The 20,306-nt window shown below is 32.9% G+C and overlaps 1 protein-coding gene across 2 annotated transcripts in view; it reads left to right on the top strand.

Moving 5' to 3' along the window:
* The window catches only part of CSMD3 (CUB and Sushi multiple domains 3), a 1,245,616-nt gene that overhangs the window by 897,061 nt on the left and 328,249 nt on the right, over positions 1-20,306 (top strand). For both annotated transcript variants that reach the window (XM_078441978.2, XM_078441977.2), the window contains 2 exons: positions 8,515-8,684; positions 18,902-19,058. In XM_078441978.2, the coding sequence (XP_078298104.1) occupies positions 8,515-8,684; positions 18,902-19,058 (327 nt within the window). The remainder of the gene's footprint in view (positions 1-8,514; positions 8,685-18,901; positions 19,059-20,306) is intronic.

The raw sequence follows: 20,306 nt of genomic DNA, 5'->3' as shown, positions 1-20,306 counted from the left end.
CCATTACTTTTGTTCAAACCCTCACCATCTCCTGTTTGCTACAGTTACCCTCTCTAGCTTTTCCTCCCTCTAGGAACCCAGGGCTGCAATCCATTCCCCATGGAGCTGCCCTGATGGGTTTATTAAATCCGTTCCTCTTTTTCTTTTCCTAAAACTCTTCGGTGGGCCTCTAGTGCTGACATGATAAAGTCTGAATTTCTTAGAGTGGCACATGAACTACTGGTTCTCCTAAGCATATCAATCGAGGCTTTTCATTCAAGCAGTTCTCTGTTTCTCTCTGCCCAGGATCTTTTTTTTCACCATTTTTATTACTTTTATAACATTTTGTTTTACTCAAATCAAGGATAATGTACTCCATGAAGTCGTCCCTGATCTATCATCTTGCCACTCCTTTAAAACGTATGATTCGCTCATGTTTGCCATCCCAGGCCAAATTTGTATTATGCTACACATTACACATTAGTGCAGTGCAGTTTTCATGCCTATCTCTCTTCTAGCTCACATATCACCTAAGAGCCTTATCCTTAAGACCTAATGTAGCACCTGATATATCCACAGGTATTATAGTTAGTGTTATTTGTAATGAGTAAATGAACTGAGTGCCGTAGACTCTGAGTAGCTGCTTATAGAAGTAAAGGAATCCTGAAAGAACATTATCAGGTTACAGGAAATCCTCCATACTTTTTGGCATAAAATTGTATATTGAATTAAAAAAAAATTTTTTTAATGTTTATTGTTGATAGACAGAGCATGAGGAGGAGGGGGCAGAGAGGGAGACACAGAATCCAAAGCAGGCTCCAGGCTCTGAGCTGTCAGCACAGAGCCCGACACGGAGCGTGAACCCACAAGCTGTGAGATCATGACCTGAGCTGAAGTCGGAGGCTTAACTGACTGAGCCACCCAGGTGCTCCTTATATATTGAATTTTCTTAAAGTTTTAAACTTACGTTCTTTAATTATGACTAACTCATAAAATAATAATTCTGCATGACAATAATGGTTGCCATGATTTTTGTGGTAAAAATTGAATATAGTAAATGCACTAAAATAAAATTTTAAGGAGAAATGTAGCAAATTCCAGAATAAATTCTTTCAGTGAAAATATGTTTTTAGAAACTCTTGATTTGTAAACTTAAACAAGGAGTAGTTTGCACCTGGACATATAACTGTGCTGTATTTGGAGAGACTGGAAAGAGAAAAAAAAGAAATCCAGTGAAGTGTCACTGTTGTCTAAGAACAACGAAGGAAAGGTAAAGCCAGACTTTATACAAGTAACACTAATGGATTCTCATATTTTCAGCAGTGGCATAAGAAGATTAATATTCCTCTCTACCCTCTCATCTCTACCACTTTCTGAGAATCTAGGCATTATGTGAGTACCTGTTTGAGAAAAAAAAATGACAAAAAAAATTTCTAAAGTACTAATGTGTTATTTATACTGCCAAGTCATAAAGGCATATTAGGAAAAGTGTTCCTGAATGTATCCAATATTATTAACACATGTTATCACATTTCACAATTTCTTAGATGCCCCTTTAAAAAAAAATGAACATCTCTGTAATTGGTATGTATCTCACAACCAATGGCTATCACAGATTATTGGCAACGTTTTTGCTTGAGGCACAAAATAATGGTGACTCTTAAAATCAGTGGTGTCTTAATTTCAGGAAATATAGTAGAAATTAGATTGGTGACATAGTAGGTTCAATAATGGATTAAAAAGTTTTAAAAAAGGTAAATTTATATTTATGATATAAAATAAGTGGTTGATTTGGATTTGACAGTTTGAATGGCCCCCCTCCCCCCGCCAACACACCATTCTATATAACACAAGAATTACCATTATTTTTACTCTGGTAATAATTAAGCATATGGAAAATCATACTTGTACTTAATGCTACACCTTATTTGACTTGGCATACTACATGCTTAGGTTTGAAATTTTTCTGTTTTTTGAATAATTCAAATCAAGTTTATTTTAACCTTGGTTAAATAAACTTGTGGTGCTATCAAAAAAGCATAAAAGAAGAGATTCAATTATAATGCAAATTCTTAAAAATAACTGCAAACTTCACTGATCATAGACATTTTTCAAATTTCTCAGCCAAATTACTGAAAAGCATTTTACCAGTTTATCTGAAAATGTGTGGCTGTATGCACACAATAGATGCTACCAGATTTTCTTACCCTAGTAATGGAGATTAATGATGCACGGGCTGGCCCGTTTTTCAGTAAGTAGGAAAAAATCGAAATTCAATGGATATTCCTGCTCTAGTGAATTCCTCACTATAGCAGTGACTCTTACCACCGATTCCAGTACACGTCTCTCTCCTACTCCAATCCAAGGAAGACTATATTTATCAACATATTATTTTCAGCTCAGCAAAGAATTTTATGTTGGTAACTTTCATAGGTTTTTTAATCTGTATGTTTAAATAAAAATAGTTATATGACCAGGATTTGTTTTTCTACAAAATAACGGTATCATAGCAAATAGTGTTTGGATTGGAGATTGCATACCAAATATTTATATTCTATGAGAAGTATTAAAGTTAAAGGTCTTCCAAAAATATTTCCCTAATACTCTGATAAATTATATAATATTTTTATATCATTAATTCCTGTGATTTAAAGATAACCTCTCAGTTCAAATTAGAGAGAAGAAGGAAACATTATCACCTACTAATGTCTTAACATTGATTATTTTGGAGGAAAGTCATATTGGCAAATGTAAGCTTTAGAAATTAGTGACATTAGAACATAAAATTTATTCTAGACCAAAGCATGAAGGAAATAGGTGCTGCGCTCACGTTAGAGTAGGAGAAAATGTGCTTACTATACTTCAAAAAAACATTGCAACTCCTTAACCATGAAGCAATAGTTTTCTGACCCCAAATCTCAAATATTTTATGAACACGTCTCATTCAATCAAGTCCTATATTCTTCATCTTCTGCAACTGACTTTCTAAGCCTTAAAAGCAAAAGTATTCCCAGGGCACCTGGGTGACTCAGTCGGTTGAGCGTCCTACTCTTGATTTTGGTTCAGGTCATGATCTCACAGTTGGTGAGTTTGAGCCCTGCATCTGGCTGTGCACTGACAGTATGGAGCCTGCTTGAGATTCTCTCTCACCATCTCTCTCTGCCCTTCTCCCATTCATGTTCTCTCTAAATAAATAAATAAATACATAAAGTTAAAAAAAAAAAAAAGCTTTCCCCCACCACAAGAACAACAAGCAGCTCATATTTAGTGACATCCCCTTTCATACACATCTAAGAAAACCATTTTTCCCCTATCATAACAGATGAACAACAGAAGAAACTCTAATCTTGAGGGACCTCCCTCTAGCTCAAACTTGCAAAAATAAAACCTCTCCCATACCAGATCTCTCATTTCCCAGAACCTGTTACAACCCTCCCCATGATATTCTCAGAAATGTTTCTTCTGTTTGAAATATTCTTTCCCTCAACCTACCTTGTCCTATCACTTTTAATTTACTAATGTCAGTCCTTCAGACAAGTCTTGACTTTATTCAGAACAGTGCTCCTCATTATGTGTCTTTACCTACTAGATGCTTATTTCTATCATTATATAGTTAAACATCTGTCTTTTCTGATACAAAGTAAGTTCTATGAGGGTTTCAACACTGGATCTCTCATGACTAGTAAATAATAAGGATTTAACAAATATTTGTGAAATGAATCAATGTGTGTGTGTGTGTGTGTGTGTGTGTTTAATCAGAGCATACTATTATCTGTCTCTAGCCACTTTAAATATCTTAGTATACATTCTCTACCAAGGTACCCAGTTAAGCAAAAATATTAATTCTTTGTATTAAAATGAGCCTGTAGCTTTATTTTTATTAAGATAAATGTTTCTCTTATATTTGTTCCATCAGATACGCAATTTATTACAGCACCTGCCTGAAAACCCTGGCATTGCCCTGATGTAGTAAGCCACAGACTTGGGTTTGTTCAGTGAAAGCTGCATATTCTCCATAAATGTCACTATGACTGGATGATAATGACAATTTTTCAACTCACTTGGATGTCTAGGACTTCCTTTACTCAAATTGTTCTTTCCCGTGTAGCTGATGTTTTTTGTTTATATAACCTCGTCTTGCTAGAATCATCTAACCATGTTTCTTCTCTCTTAGTGCTAGCTGTTCTGCTAGTCCTCCCCTGCCCCCGCCAAGTGATTCTAACATTTCTTAAGAATGTTCAATCACAGTTTGCTGATAGTTATATCTTCTCATTTTTAAGTATGTTTTGTGACAACGTGCTGTGATATTCATGTCATATACAATAAAAATGTTGTAGTTACCGTATTTTTTTCTGGATATTTATGAACATTATAGCCACAATTGTTATTTGTGAGAATTATCGCTAGTACTTCAATGTGACGTTATTTCCTTTGTTCCATTACACCATCACAGCCACCTGATGCTGGGAAGAATAGAAAAATATAATTCCATATCAAGTTATTTGCTCCTTTGTTTGGGTCCTGAAATCACATCCACCGGAGCTAGGGGTGGTGTTTACCTCTAGTAACAATGGCAGTTATAAAGGCTGAGTGTGAGACCATGGCAAAGGGCCAGGAGTTCAGGATAGCTGAACTGCATGGTCCATGGGAAAGAATGGTGGGTAATAGCTAGAAAGTCAGACTGGATTCACAGTATAAATGGCCTTGTATGATGATATTCTGTGAACTTTGATTTGCTGGTGGTGAGTACATTTGAGGCACAAAGTACAAGATCAGATTTGCATTTGCAAAATATCATCGTGTCAGCTTATTACACAACAGAGATAGAAGCATGTTCATTGCTAGACAGGCATATGGTCAAACTGTGCAAAGTTTGTTGTTAATTTCAATATTAGATCCCTTTCAATTCCAGTTGGCAAACAAGAGTGCTGTAGGAGGAGAGCTTGTACAGGGCAAATATTAGTTCTACATTGGCTACTTGTAAGCCAGTTTTGGGGATATTTGAAATTCAAAGGTAAAATCAAAGATGAGACCACATGTAAAAATAATTTTTTTATTAATCACCTAGCTCCTAGAGTTTAGTATTGTGGTTAAATGAATTCCTCTTTTTATCCTTTATTTTATCAAGACTCATTGAAATATAATAGATTTGTTCACATTCTTGTATATGTAAGTGGAACATTCTGAACTGATTCTCATTTTTTATGTTTTAAGATCTTCCTTTGGTATGAGACAATCATTCTGAACATTAATAATTATCTATAATGGAATATAGATGTATACTTTGTAAGTGGGGTCAACACGTTCTGATCTCCGGGACAGACCCCAGCCCACATAAAATAAACCTCTTAGTTTTTAATGGAATGTCCTTAATAGCCTGTGCAATAGTTAAAGAATAAAGAAAAAAGTGACCTTGCATACCAATTTATCTAGAATAGTCTCAGTCTCTACCTGTTGTGTGGGATAATCATTAATAGTGCCTCCTGTCATACTAAAGAAGTATTTTGACCTGAGAGAGAAAATATATACTTATAATTTTAAAATCATGGGCAAAGGCAGATGTAAATCTCAGTGTAAATCCGAGCTCTGCTACACACTGTTTGATTTTAGCAAGAAAGCTCGCTTTGGTGTCTCCATCTCTAAAACTAGAGAAAATAAGTTTTAGCTTGCAGAGTTGTGAGACACAAAATGCATAATTGGCTTCATGGGTATGAAACCTATGTAGTCACACAGGGCTCTATGCTAAGATGTGTCCCATGCTTGATTTAATGCTTTATTGGTCTCCTGAAGTGCTCAGGACATTTTCAGCAAGGGGGAGTGTACTTTCATTTTGCTCTGGTCCCCACAGTTTATATTCAGTCCTGATTAAATGAGAAAGATACTAACTTAATCCAAATTTTCTAACTTAATTCTTCCATTCTGGTTAAAGTCCTGATTTCATATCACCAACCAGAAAATCATGTATCGCCATTTAAACCAACTGAAATATTAAAAATATCACAGAAGCAGATTATTTTTCATATAAAAGCAAATCTCCATTAAATTATATAATATAGATCCAACAATGTTTATGGAAGAAGGTACTAACGACATATTCAAATGTTGAGAACTTAGCAATAAATTATTAGTATATTTTCATGGGTAATGAAGTAACTTATTGCTTTCCTTTTGGGGCGAGCCGGGAGATTGTTTTGTTCAGTTTACACAAGTTGTTAAAATAATTTTAATATTATAAATGATTCTCCAAAATTATGAAGAGTCCTCTGGCTTTTTACACACATAAATGTCTTTCTACACCTGGATAGTCACCCTGGGACAATGTAAGTATCCTAAGCTCTTTTTCTGTATATAAAGCATAATTAATGCTACCGTTAGTATTTACACTTAAATATTCATAATGATAGCTTTAATTTTTGAGCTCTTATTGTATGCCAGCACCGTGCTAAATACTCTACTTGCATTTTCTAGGTATGTTATCAACTCACACATACAGACAAAATATCCTCCTGAGGAGGGTGTTATTATTTTCATTGTAATGATGACTATATTGAATCATGGAGAATAAATAACTTTCCAGAGCCATATGGATAGAATATAGAACTTAATTTTGAAAACAAAATCTCTGAATTTTAAAGCCTGAGCTCTTAGTCAATGTATCAGTGTTTTGCAAGCTGGCATCCAAGAATGTATTCTCAGAAATCCATGATTCTATAATAATTTAAACTGTGTATTCTCTAATAGATAATCTAACTGATAAAAACATATGTGTATTCTGCATCATCTGTGTGGTCTGATACATTTGTCTTTATGCCCCCACAACTATACCTAATTTCTAATAAGCTAAGAAGAAGGAAATGAGACCGGTTTAAAATAGGAATGATTCTTTCCCACTAAGTAAAGGACACGTGGCATCATATTGTACTATACAGATGAAGTTTCTCCACAGTCTAGAGAGGGATGAGGGAGAATTGAATCATCACACAGCATAGTGTATTTAAAGGCACAGCAAACTCCAAAAGTCTGTACGCTATCAGCTGGCTCCTTATCCCCATTGCCAAGGGTGACTTAATTTCAGAAAAATGAAATCTTATGCCACATTAGATACATGGTGCTATTTTAAATTGTATTGTTTTAGTAGTTTGATTCCCATATTTTTAAACGTGTTTTGGTATCATATGTGTGTACAACTGAAAGCATAAAAACGTATCTATTTTGTGTTAGAATATGCTTAAGTTGCATTAAAATAAAAACAATTTAAATCAATATTAGGAGTTATTAAGTTTTTTTTTTCCTTTTACTTTAAAAAGAACTTGTTGGAGCTCTGTTGGGTGGCAGTTCTTCATGTGACTGGTTGATTGTTAGCATCACATCATTAGTTTTTATTATTATTTCATACTATGTTGTTATATTGACTGCTCCATTTTGATCATTTTCATTTTCTCATTAGCCTTTTTTCTTTTGCCTTATTTTTGTTAATGTTTAAGCATTTGGAAGTTAAAGCAATTCATTATACTTTAGTTTGCTATATAATTCCTATGATTATTTTCATGAATCATTACTTTAAAAATCTTATTTCTGGAACATAATGATTTGCTTTATTTTCTTGCTAAGATAAACCTTTGAAAAACAGAACTCTCCCTGACCTCTGGTATAGTAATATGAAGCAAGTTATTAGATCTGAAAGAAAACTGAGTTCAATGAATTTCTGAGACATAAGGAATATGTTTGGGAATTTATAAGGACTTGTTTGGTTTTGGAACATTACCACAAACCTTTTTAAAGTAATAAATTAAAATTAAATCTTGAAAAAAAAGCGGAGAATTCTAAGTAGTTAGACACGTCCTCAATTTTTGTTAAATTAAACCAGGAGGGTTAGCAGAGCATACACTGATTATGAAAATGCCTTAATTTATTTTATTTTTTAAGTTGGGAGAGGTAATCCATTTTTCAAAGGTGCCAGTTTGCTGTAGTTATTGATTAGTGGATTCTACCCATTATATCAGTTTTCAAAGGCAATGTCGTATTTATTTCCCTTTTTGTTACTGAAGTTCTTGGATCAGGAGAAGGCTGACTATGGGAAGGGAAAAGGGTCAAATTCAGAAACAGTTATGAAAAAATCAAATAAGAATCATTCTAAATAAAATTGATCACTCTATTTTTTATACTTTAAAAGAAATAAATTATACATCTAAAGGTAATCAATTAATCAGAGATCTACAAATTAAAAGGCATCCTGAAAATCTTTTGCTTTCATCTTTTTCCATGCTATCCTTTCATTTTAGGGGCGGGAGGACAATACTGAAACTATCGTATATTTCTGTTTATGTACAAGTGTCCTGTCCGTGGACAGTCGTTTCTTCTTCCCATCTATTATTTGAGGGAATGAATCATCCGCAACACACAGCCATTCTGTACATCACTTTTCTGTCAAGCTCTAGTTAAAATAAAATGCATTAACACTTCCATACATTACATTACTTGAAAATGATAATACCTTCTATTAAACTGTACTTCCATATTCTGTTTTACCTGCAGCTGAATGTGGTGCATCTGCAACAAATAATGAAGGGATTTTGCTCTCTCCAAATTATCCACTCAACTATGAAAACAACCACGAATGCATTTATAGTATTCAGGTTCAAGCAGGAAAGGGGATCAATATTTCAGCCAGAACATTTCATTTAGCACAAGGAGATGTTCTTAAGGTAGGTGAACTCAACTTATATTTAGATCATTTTTAGTCATTAAGTATACATTAATATGTATATATATGTGAATATTGGTATAATTACCCATAAGTTGATTCTGCCATTCATAGATTTAAATTAGACATATTTTCCATTTTCCTATTATCATTTTCATTGAGGTAAGTGTTATGCTTCCAATGTTTATTTATAATACATACACCTTTACTTTATGATACATAAATTTTAATGTTTCAGTAACACCAAAATAAGGACATTTTCATGTCAAATATCTTATATTCAACAAAAAAAATTATATATATATATATATATATATATATATATATATATATGGGAATAGTCATTTCTTTAAGATATATAATGATGATTTATTTTTCTTTGGTGTCTATAAAGTAACTTGGTTATCTCTGTTGACACATGGATAGTTTTTGCCTTTATGACTACAAAAAATTTATATCTAATAGGTACATAAAAATAATGACTTACTATCTATAAATTACTTAAGAAAAGTATATTTTGTTAATAAAAACCTTTTAGAGTGAAATGTATTAATTTATTTTAAACAGTTGAAATGGCCAAATACCCTATTTTTAAAAGATACAATTTTAGGAAAATATTTCCATACTTGCTGATTCATATATCGCAAAGTAAATGCTTTGTAAATATAATTTATATTCAGAAGTAGGATAACAACAAACACTTCTATAAAATCACATTTAAATTTTTTTAAATAATTGCATACATGTTTCTTCATTGTCAAGATTCCCTTACCTGGTAAGAAATTCAACATAATTCTGTTTTCACAGATTTTAAAAAATAAATAAATAAATAAATAACATCTCAGGTTGGCAGGGGTAGGGGATTCTTGTTTAAGCAGTGATTTTAAGACTGTTGATTATTTTTTTCTCTTAAAAAATATAACTGTGATGACAATCGATGGTTTTCTAATACAGACAGCACTATGTGCTTGTAAGATCTGTATGGACATGGGAAATTTCTCTACAGTATGCCTAGATGCATACAGCTTTACCATTCATTTAAGGCCATTCCTATTTTTTACACTTTTCCCCAACAGGCAACAGAAATTGACTTTATAATCTCTTCAACCTCTTTTATGTTTATGGTTTGGATTCTCCTGCTAAAATAAGTTTTATTTGCTAAATTAAAGTCAACATCGAGATTAATGGGATGCCTAAATGTAGAACTGATTTTCCGTTTTACAGGCTAAGTATGGGAAAAATAAGTCATTGATCAGAGGTATGCGGCTAGCCACTAACCTGTATCACACAAGCAACAATGATAAACATATATTTATAAGTTCACAGCTAAGAAGTGCTTCCTCACGCCTCCCACTATCCTTCCTCAAATATTTCTTTGCTCTCTGTGATGCTTGAAAAGTAGCCAGTACTTTTCCGTACCGGATGATGTTTATTAATTGGAAAATTCATTTGGGATAGCAGGTGATGGCTTAAGAAAAATGGCCCTAATGTGTTCATCTAAGTGATTTCTAACTAATCTCCTATTTATTTGGAATAAGGTTACATTCACTTGTTACCCATGGACAACTAGTTCAAAGTAATCCCATGGACAACTAGTTCAAAGATACCTACTACACAGGCACAGTTAGGCACGCACAGGCAGACACATGCACCCTCCAAAGGATGGATGATTCATTTCGAAGACTGAGGAGCCCAAAGTCCTCTCAGGATGCAGGGTCATTTGCCTCCCTGCAAACCAGTCCATGAGAGTCCATCCCCATTCCAGCACTTTCCAACATGACACCTAGTGCAGTCAGCTCTTCCTCCATTCAGACTAGGAAAGAAGAAATAAGTAAAACAAACAGCCCATCATAGAAAACAAACAAACAAACATTGTTTTTCTTTATATGGGAGAACTGGCTATATTCTTTGGAATAACATTCTCTTGTAGTCTTTATATGAGTATAATGTTTAGAAAAGTTTTTTTTTTTTCTGGTTTGGTTTACTGTATAGTATCACTGTATTGAATTCTGACTAAAACTATAACAGCGACAACAATAAAAACATGAGTGTGTATTGAATTTATCTATAGCTACACACACACACACACACACACACACTTTCCTCTCTGAGAGTGCACCATCCAGACTGATGCTCACCTATCTACGCACTCTCTTTTCCCCTACCTCTTCTTACCATAAACTACTTTACTTATTTATAACCAAACAAATAGTTACGTCAAATGTAGACGATCATGTGACTCCTCTAGGTAGTTTATTTCTGACACGACTACCAAATTTTCTAATTCGGTAGATCTGGGGAAAACTCTTTCAGTTCCTCTGTACCTGGAATTGTGGATTTTTATAAAGTTCCTCAGATTATCTGATAACCATAAGGTTTGGGAATTATGAATATATCCTTCCTTGGTTCTATTGCTTTCAATGGGCAAGAATACTGAACTTCTCAAACCTTCACTCAAATATGTAGCTTAATTAATTCTTTCAATTAACATTTATAGGAGATGTTTATTACATGTTCCCTCTAAACAATCAACAATAAACAGTTCCCACTGTCAGGCTGATAAGACAAAGCTGAATTGCAATCAGAAGTACTACGTCCGTTTTGTTGTTGTAATGTTTATTTCCAGAAAAAGATTGAGCACTATGTTCTGATAAGGGGATAAAAGAGGGACAAAATTCAAGACAATATTGTTACCTCAGTCAGTATTGTGTAGTTTAAAAATTTATATATTATGTCAAATTCGACAGAATGGATAATTATGGAGAAGAGCCAGTAAAATACCTTAAAATTGGTTTTGAGAGTCTGAAAGAATGGGTTAAGAGAACTGATGTCCTATTTATGAGAAGCTAGATAGTTAAAGGACTTGATTAATCACACTAATAACATTCTTTTAGAAGTATGATAAGAACATTATTAAAATGCTGTTTTTCCAAGATGTATTATTTTCAAGCTTATTTTCTAACCCATGTGCTAGTCTTTGGGGATACTACTTGTGAGAACCTATTGGTAAATTTTTAGAAATTTTGTGAACTGGTTGTTAAGCATGGCCATTATTAAAAATTAAATTAAATTAGATTACAATTAGATTACAATTAAGTTATATTAAAAACAAAAGTAACAAATACAACTTTCATTTCCTAATTATTTTACTACTTTTATTATTATGTGTTTTGTTTTAGGTTAGTTACATATATTGTATCTCTTTGGTGAATATACTATGTGAGGGTGCCTGCCCATCCTTTCCCAACTCTGTACAGAGATATCACATCAACAGCTTGATATTGGCAATACTAGGAATAGTTACACTGCAGAAATGGACAAACATTATAGGTCTTGACTTGATCTATTGCTCTGCTCATAGTCTATACTTAAGTGAGAATAGGTTGTGTCTGGAGCCATTCTATTGTAAATAATGCAAAAAATATGGAGAAATCATATTTTCTAGAATTAAAAAAACAATTATTTAATTTAGCTGAGAAGTTGCTCCGATCATTTACAAATACGAGTTTCTGATATAACGTTGTTTTTGCATTGCTTTACTCTCATCTTATTAACATAAAAAAATCAAGCAATATTCATTTAGGAACCACTTTTGTTTGTCAGTTCCAATTATAAGTTGCTGATAAAAAATTTGGCAAAAAAAACACCAAAAGCATTCTGTAAGATTCAATTAGCTCTATGGAATTTACAGTAATGAATATTGTATATTTTATTACCATTTGTAAGTTGCATGCTGTAACATCCCTTAAATCAGGGATTCACAAACGACAGTCACTTGGTCAAATTGTGCTTGCCACCCATCTCTATAAATAAAATTTTGCCCGGAGAAAGCCATGTTTATTCATTTACATATTCCATGGCTATTTTTGTACTTCAATGGCAGTATTGAGTAGTTATCCCCCCCATCTAAAATATTTTCTAATTCTTTTTAGAAAAAATTTGTCAACCTCTCTTTATATTAGTATACGTTATTAAAAGAACATATGGGTGGATATATTTATTCACCAAATTTGTTTGAGTGCTGGTTGCTAAATATTTTCTAGCACACCAGTGATCTCTTGGGTCCACCACACATATCTGTCAATCAAGTCTGCCTGTTCACTGGCAATCCTTTGTTATCTCTCCCTTCAAAAGCACTCTCTAAATATTTATTCATTCTTTCCCATACTGAGTATAACAGAAGTGAAATGATTTGTAACAGGCCATACAGCTTTAAAGGTAGAACTGGGACTTTAACTTTGTTATAAAACTGCAAATCTGAAACCCTGAAAAGCTCACCCTTCATTGTGTCCCAGACTCCTTCACTAAAATATATTAGCTCCTATAATTGAGCATACGTGATATAGCTATTGCAAAGATGTACATAGTTTAATACAAACAAAAATTCTCTGTTCGTTTCATTTTATTTTGGAGAGGATGTAAGGTTTAGAATATTATCCTTTTTGATGAACCATTGTAAAAATTATTCTTTTTATTTTTTTTAATTTTTCAAATGTTTTTATTTATTTTTGAGACAGAGAGAGACAGAGCATGAGCAGGGGAGGGGCAGAGAGAGAGGGAGACACAGAATGTGAAGCAGGCTCCAGGCTCTGAGCTGTCAGCACAGAGCCCGACGCGGGGCTCGAACTCACGGACCGTGAGATCATGACCTGAGCTGAAGTCGGACGCTTAACCAACTTAGCCACCCAGGCGCCCGTTTCTTTTTATTTTTTATTCAAACTTTGACATCTCACTCATGTTATCAGAAAAAAAAAAAAGTTTAAGTTTCCAAATCAACCTTTAAACAAGTGGCCAAAAATAAAATTCTAATATCCACGAGCAGGGATAATTTAAGGCTTGAATGATTAAATACATGTACATGTGTCACTTTTCTCTTTTAATTTTATTTTCTATGTACTTTCTGCTCTTGGGTTCAGATAACATCTGACTTGCTAATTGACTGAAGGAATGACTGAGAATATGCCTTCTAATTATGCATTTATTATAAACAACAGTTTTGAGTGTTGATAAGCAATTCATTATAAAAGGGTTTGACCTTCCAGATCCAGGAGGGTCTCTACACCAAAACTAATTTCAAGCCCTGATCTATTATAAAAGGTTTGATAACTGAAACATGTCAACATTAAGTTCTAGTCTCTTCTATTATAAGACTACCAGGTTAATGGCAACCATTTGACAAATTAGAGCCTCATCAAAGAGTTTCATTAATGTTACAAAAGACCTCAATGCCTTTCATGATATTAATTCTTAAATCAGTTTGAACTTCTACATTTGACATTAAAGTAAGTCTTTGTTATCTGAATTAGGTGCTAAGTAACAGAATATTTCTATGGGGAACACCAGAATCCTCTCCCAACACAAAACATATAATATTATATAGTTATCTTATTCTTTTTATAGCTTTTTAAATTTTTGAAAAAAATAGATATTAAGACATATGCTAAAAATAATAATAATAATGATAATAACAATCTTAAAAGAAGGAAAAAGAAAATATGCCCAAACAAATAAAAGCATACTTAAAGATCCTGATCTTAATCAGAACAGAAATATGTGAAGTAATGATCTCAAATAAAATTTCTATGGGTTCTGATAAGATCCAATATAATCACTCTGTACTGTAAATTTACTTTTAAATGAAATGCACATTTTTAAAATTTATATACTTACATCCATGCTTATTTACAAGGTAATTTGTCTTTGCCTACACTGCTTTGTCATTTTGTGTTGCCTTTGTTTCCATACATGTTTGAATACATTTAAAGTACTTTATTTACAAGTCAAATAACATTGGCTTTATCATTACTATAAAACTCTTCTTTTTTTAAATCCTTGCCAAGTAACACTTGCTTTTCATCTTGATTTAATAACTTTATGCATGCTTCCAAAATTTCATAACTGAATTATCACACTTCATTTTACTTTTATGATTATAGTGATGTTTTTGTATTTGTTTTCTACCTTTTGACTTTACATTGTTTAATAAACTGCAGTGAGTTTTGGTGCTGAATTAGACCCTCCCTGCTAGGCTTAAGATACATATATATCTATATTAGTATTAACTCTTTTAATCTCTTTTCTTTCAATAATTGCTTTTAAAATTATATCTTAAAGATAGTTTCTTTTGAAAAAGAAAAAAAGTATGACACTGGCCTCCAATGTAATTGTCTCTCTTGGGACAGACAATATCTTTTACATCTCCTTCAGTTTAAGAATGATTGGGGTGCCTGGGTGGCTCAGTTAAAAAAAATTTTAATTATATCTTATTATTATTTTTTTTATTCCTAGCACCTAACACAGTACATGGAACTAAATATGAGTTGAATTAATTATCTGGTTACTTTTTAAAATTATACTATATCAGAATGATTTCCATGTGTAAAGTAATGGTTTCTCCAATGAGTCAACTTTTTTTTGTTACTACTGAAAATTTGAGAAAAACATTAGAAGGGACTTTTAAATAAATAAAAAATAAAATAATGTTCAAGACGTAATTTCTGTTTACTTGTTTGCATTGATTTGTTGCTTAATTTATATTTTCCCTTTAGTTGGCTGTTTGACATATGAAGTTTTTACAGTGCATCCACACTTAAAAGCAGAACTAGGAGAATCCAAGACACAATTATTTATATTTAGCATAAGAATGAAATGACATGCTGGTGAAAAGAGAAATAAGAGGAAAGTATTCTTTGGAGTCACCTAGGCAATGTTAACCACAAATAAGACCCACTGGATGCTGGTTAAATGGTTTGGTTGTGGATGTATAGCTCTACACACAGGATTTAGGAACTATATTATATACGAGTTATTATATACGAGTCAGGAACAGATTTCTGAGAATATTGAACATTTGAAGCTCACAGACACAAAAGTGTGTTTCCTTGTGTCTGAATTATCACTAGTGACCACCATTCTTAAGAGATGAAAAGTTGGCTCATAGGTAATCAAAGGACAAACATTCTTGAGCCAACAAACCACGTTTGGTTCAGCTTCGTTGAAGACAAATAACTTCTTGCTGATAACTAAAGCAGAAATGTATTTGTCTGGTAAGTTCTACCAGGGATTTCAAGGTACTTCTGTATAATTTTAGGAAATTTGTCCATGCAGCCCTCTATCTAGGGGTACTCAGATACTCTTCAAACAGTCAACACACTTTTGTTGTTATTGTTGTTGTTAGTTCACTGTGAACATATTTTAAAAGAAGGAAGATATCAATAAAATGTTTTCTGTTAGGAATTCCATGACCGTATTGGCTTGAACTCAGTCTCCACTTTCTTTCTCCCTCTATTTCTACCTCCCTCTCTGTGCTAATACAATAAATAAGGGAAAGAGCAGGAAGGTCCTGGCAATAGAGACTTCAGAATTTCTATGCAGAAAACACATAGAGTAATGTGGTTAGAAGAGGACGCTAGGAGACATAAACAAAAGCTCCATTTGTATAGCATGTTAAATAAAATTTTTACGTGTAGTCTTTATAACACTTAAACCCTGTACCAATAATAAGGAAACATAAACATAAATAAGTAAAGATATATACACATGTGGTTAAGGGAAATTCGGTAACTGGAGGGAAGAAAGACCAAACTAAATGCATGGAACTGGTAGCATATATTAAATTCAAACTGTGGAAGCATTAAGAGAAATTTGAAAATAAATTTAAAATTTTTGAAAAATCTTAAGCTAATGCAATAAGTGGAGAGAGTGAAAGAGAGAGAGAGAGGGAGAGAGAGGAGAGCTTTCTAGAATTTGACAAATGATTTTAAAATTTACAATTTTAGGGGCACCTGGGTGGCTCAGTTGTTCAAGCGTACAATTCTTGATTTCAGCTCAGGTCATGATTTCACGGTTTGTGAGTTCAAGCCCCACATTGGGCTCTGTGCTGACAGTGCAGAGCCTCCTTGGGATTCTCGCTCTCCCTTTCTGCCCCTCCCCACCCATGCTCTCTCTCTCTCAAAATAAATAAATAAACTTTAAAATATTCTTTTAAAATTTACCATTTTAATAGTATTTAATAGTATTAGTCACTGCTGAAAATCTAATTGTTCATGTGGAAGATCCCATGGAAAATTCTTTATAATACAGAGGGAAAGATGGATGAGAAGAGAAAATACAAGAGACTCACAATACAGTTTTGGAGACTTAATACACAAATAATAGGCACTCTAGGCAGAAAATAAAAAGATCATATAGGCAAAGAGTGATTAAATAAAACTCAAAGACATTTCCTTGAGTTGAAAAAATCTTGAGCCTGTAAATAAAAAAATGTAATAATTTTATTTGCATAATCCAGATATTAGAAATATAGTGAAAATTTCCCAATTTATTAAGTTAACATAACTGGTAAAGATAATTTGAAGAAAAAAATTTATATTATACATGAGTTTTCATTTACAAATTATAGAAAACATTATAAGTATTACCAAATTAAACCAAACAATCTAGCCCAAGAAAAGTCTATCATGCAGGTTAATATGATAATAACAAAAAGTTCCATTGTGTACCATCTAAATGTTATCTCTTACATGACATAAACATAATGAATACCATTTCTGAGGAACACTGGCGCTTGGCAAGTTAACTGTTTTAGGAGTTCAGCAACACAATTTTTACACTAATATCAGGTTAAAAGTAAAGCAGTTTCAGGCAGGAGATAAGTAACTTTGAACAGCATCTCTCAACTTTTTCTCTTCATTATCATTTATTCAACCCTCGAAACTAAATACTATGGAATAAGATTGGTCAATAACCAATTTTCACTCCCTTAGGTAAATGGAGAATTAATACATCATTGTAAATACATGCCTTACCGGCAAAAGAATGGTAACATACGATGTCGGTAAACTTTTCATGTAATTTCTATACACTTTTGGAAATAATCTGCTATACATGAATATTTTAGTTCAGAAATCTCATATATGGAAACTTCCTTATGAAAATACAAGTATCAAAAAATGTGAAGTTATATGTGAAAGGTTGTTTATTTCAGCATTGCTCTTGGTAGCAAAAAAATGGAACTTATTAAGATGGGAATGATCATTGTGGTAATGTCACTGTGTGAACTATTATCAGCTCTCAAAAGGCAGAATTTGTATCTACTGACCCTGAGAGATGTCTAGATTGCACTGGTAAAAGAAAAGCAAATTAGAATACAATGAGAAGTTATACCTTCAGAAGAATGGGAATTACGTGGGGATGTTTGAGAGCTTATCGATTTTGTTTTGCATATTTTGGTCATGTTAAATTAGTTTCTAAAAGCATTTGGTACTCATTTAATATATTTTTTTACGTGTCAAAAATGGATTAAGTTCAAGGAGATGAATAAATGAGAGAAATTGAAAAAGAAACAAGCATTTTTTATATTAATTATGTTATCAGAAAAATAAGCATTTGGCTAACCTTGAGCAAGTTGCAGAAAAACAACCAACCAGCCTTGGAAACCAGGCTTTCTGTCGGTATTCTCAATTTTATTTACTTATTTTTAAAGTTTATTTATTTATTTTGAGAGAGAAAGATAAAGAAAGTGAGTAGGAGAGGGGCAGAGAGAGAAGGAGAAAGAGAATCCCAAGCAGGCTCCCCGCTGCCAGTGCAAAACCTGATGTAGGGCTCCAACTCATGAGTGGTGAGATCATGACCTGAGCCGAAATTAAGAGTCACGCGCTTAACCGACTGAGCCACCCAAGAGCCTCGGTAATCTCAATTTAAATGTTTTTAATGTTTATTTATTTTTGAGAGAGAGAGAGACAGAGACAGAGTGTGAGCAGGGGAGGGGCAGAGAGAAATGAAGACACAGAATCTGAAACAGGCTCCAGGCTCTGATCTGTCAGCACAGAGCTTGATGCAAGGCTCAAACTCACGAACCGTGAGATCATGACCTGAGCCGAAGTCTGGCGCTTAACTGACTGAGCCACCCAGACCCCCTTTGGTATTCTCAGTTTTAAATGTCTACCATAAAAAAGCATTATTTTGATAATAAGAGCAAAATTTATATAATATGAGTTCAAGTGTTACTTAAGGTCTACTGAGCTTGGAATTTTAAAAGTATCCATGTGGATTCCAACCTTCTTAACTTGATATATGTAGGAATTAATATATGTGATTGTCCTTGGGGAGCATGTAGTGACCTGATTTAGGAAGTGTATAATAATTTCCTCTTCTTCATAAATGATTTGAGTTGGTTATTATTGGCACATTTACATTTTAATTATAAATATTTTGCAGATTTATGATGGAAAAGATAAAACGACTCATCTACTAGGTGCATTTACTGGTGCGTCCATGCGAGGCTTGACTCTTAGCAGCACTTCAAATCAGCTCTGGCTAGAATTCAATTCTGATTCTGAAGGGACAGATGAAGGTTTTCAACTTGTCTATACCAGTAAGTATTTTGGAAGAAAAAGAAAAAAGAAAACAAAGGCCAAACACTGATGCTGAGTATTTATTAAATAACTATAATATACCAGGTGATGTAATATCCAACATTTGATCAAGAATTTGAAGTTTAGAATTACCTTCAATATATGTAATTTTATTTGGCCCTAAAAACAATTCCATAAATTACAGGTATTCTAACTGTTGCAATTTCACAGTTGAAACAAGTAAGGTTAAGAATGGTTAAGTAATTTGTGACTTTGGGCTTATTTATTTATGTATTTTTAAAATAGCAATATTCTCCAAGTTTGATATTTAATAAATACTTATTTCTTATTTTTTTAATAGATGGAAATTCAGTGTTTGCAAAATTCACACAACCTATGTGTGGTAGTTATAGTTGGATAGTCATTAATGATAACTGGATGGTTTCTGATGAGTTTACATTAGAGTTAAGGTTTTATTTTGTTTTGCTTATGTGTTGAATTGCTTTATTAAAAATAAATTCATACAGAACTATTGCATTATTCTCCAATTGGCTATTCCAACAAATAAGTAGAAGTTCAAAGGTTGGTGGGTCACATCCATTGTTTTATATGAATTAAATGAATTTATTTTATACCAGTGCCATAATATAAGAAATAGACTAATTGCATCTATCAACAATAAATTATATTCAAGTAATATATTTATTGAGTTCCTACTCTATAAGACAGTACACTAAGAAAGTAAATCACATATAAACCTGCGGTGGTTACTAGCTGTGTGTTTAACAACTGTATAATCTATCAGATCAAATTAGTTCTTGGAAGGTCAGAATACTCATTTAATTTAGCAAAATAAAACAGCAACATTCAGAAATCTTTACTTTTAGAATATTTGAAAAAAATCTGATGACTTCTATAAATTTTCTCAAGAAATAAGATGAATCGAAACTATTACAGAAATTGGGAAATTAAAAAGGTTACACCATGAAAGATACTCACACGGGATCCTAAAGGGAATTTGAATCAAGTTATTGTTTGTGAAAATATTCTTTCCTAATGATATGAGAAGTAGGAGACAACAGAGTATATCACATTAAAATTGTATTAAAAAAATCTGGTGCGTATGACTAAGAGATTACTCTTGCTCCCTGTTTATTTCAAGGCTTTTTTCTACCTGTGCTAGAATTGTTACACCAATAGTGTATCAAAACATAAATTAACAAAATGAATGTTCAATTCGTGTTTCTGAATCCTGAGAACTGTTGTGC

This window comes from Panthera onca, chromosome F2 (assembly GCF_046562875.1).
Source record: "Panthera onca isolate mPanOnc1 chromosome F2, mPanOnc1 haplotype 2, whole genome shotgun sequence".
In the NCBI taxonomy this organism is placed as follows: Eukaryota; Metazoa; Chordata; class Mammalia; order Carnivora; family Felidae; genus Panthera; species Panthera onca.
This window is presented reverse-complemented; position numbering and strand designations above follow the sequence as displayed.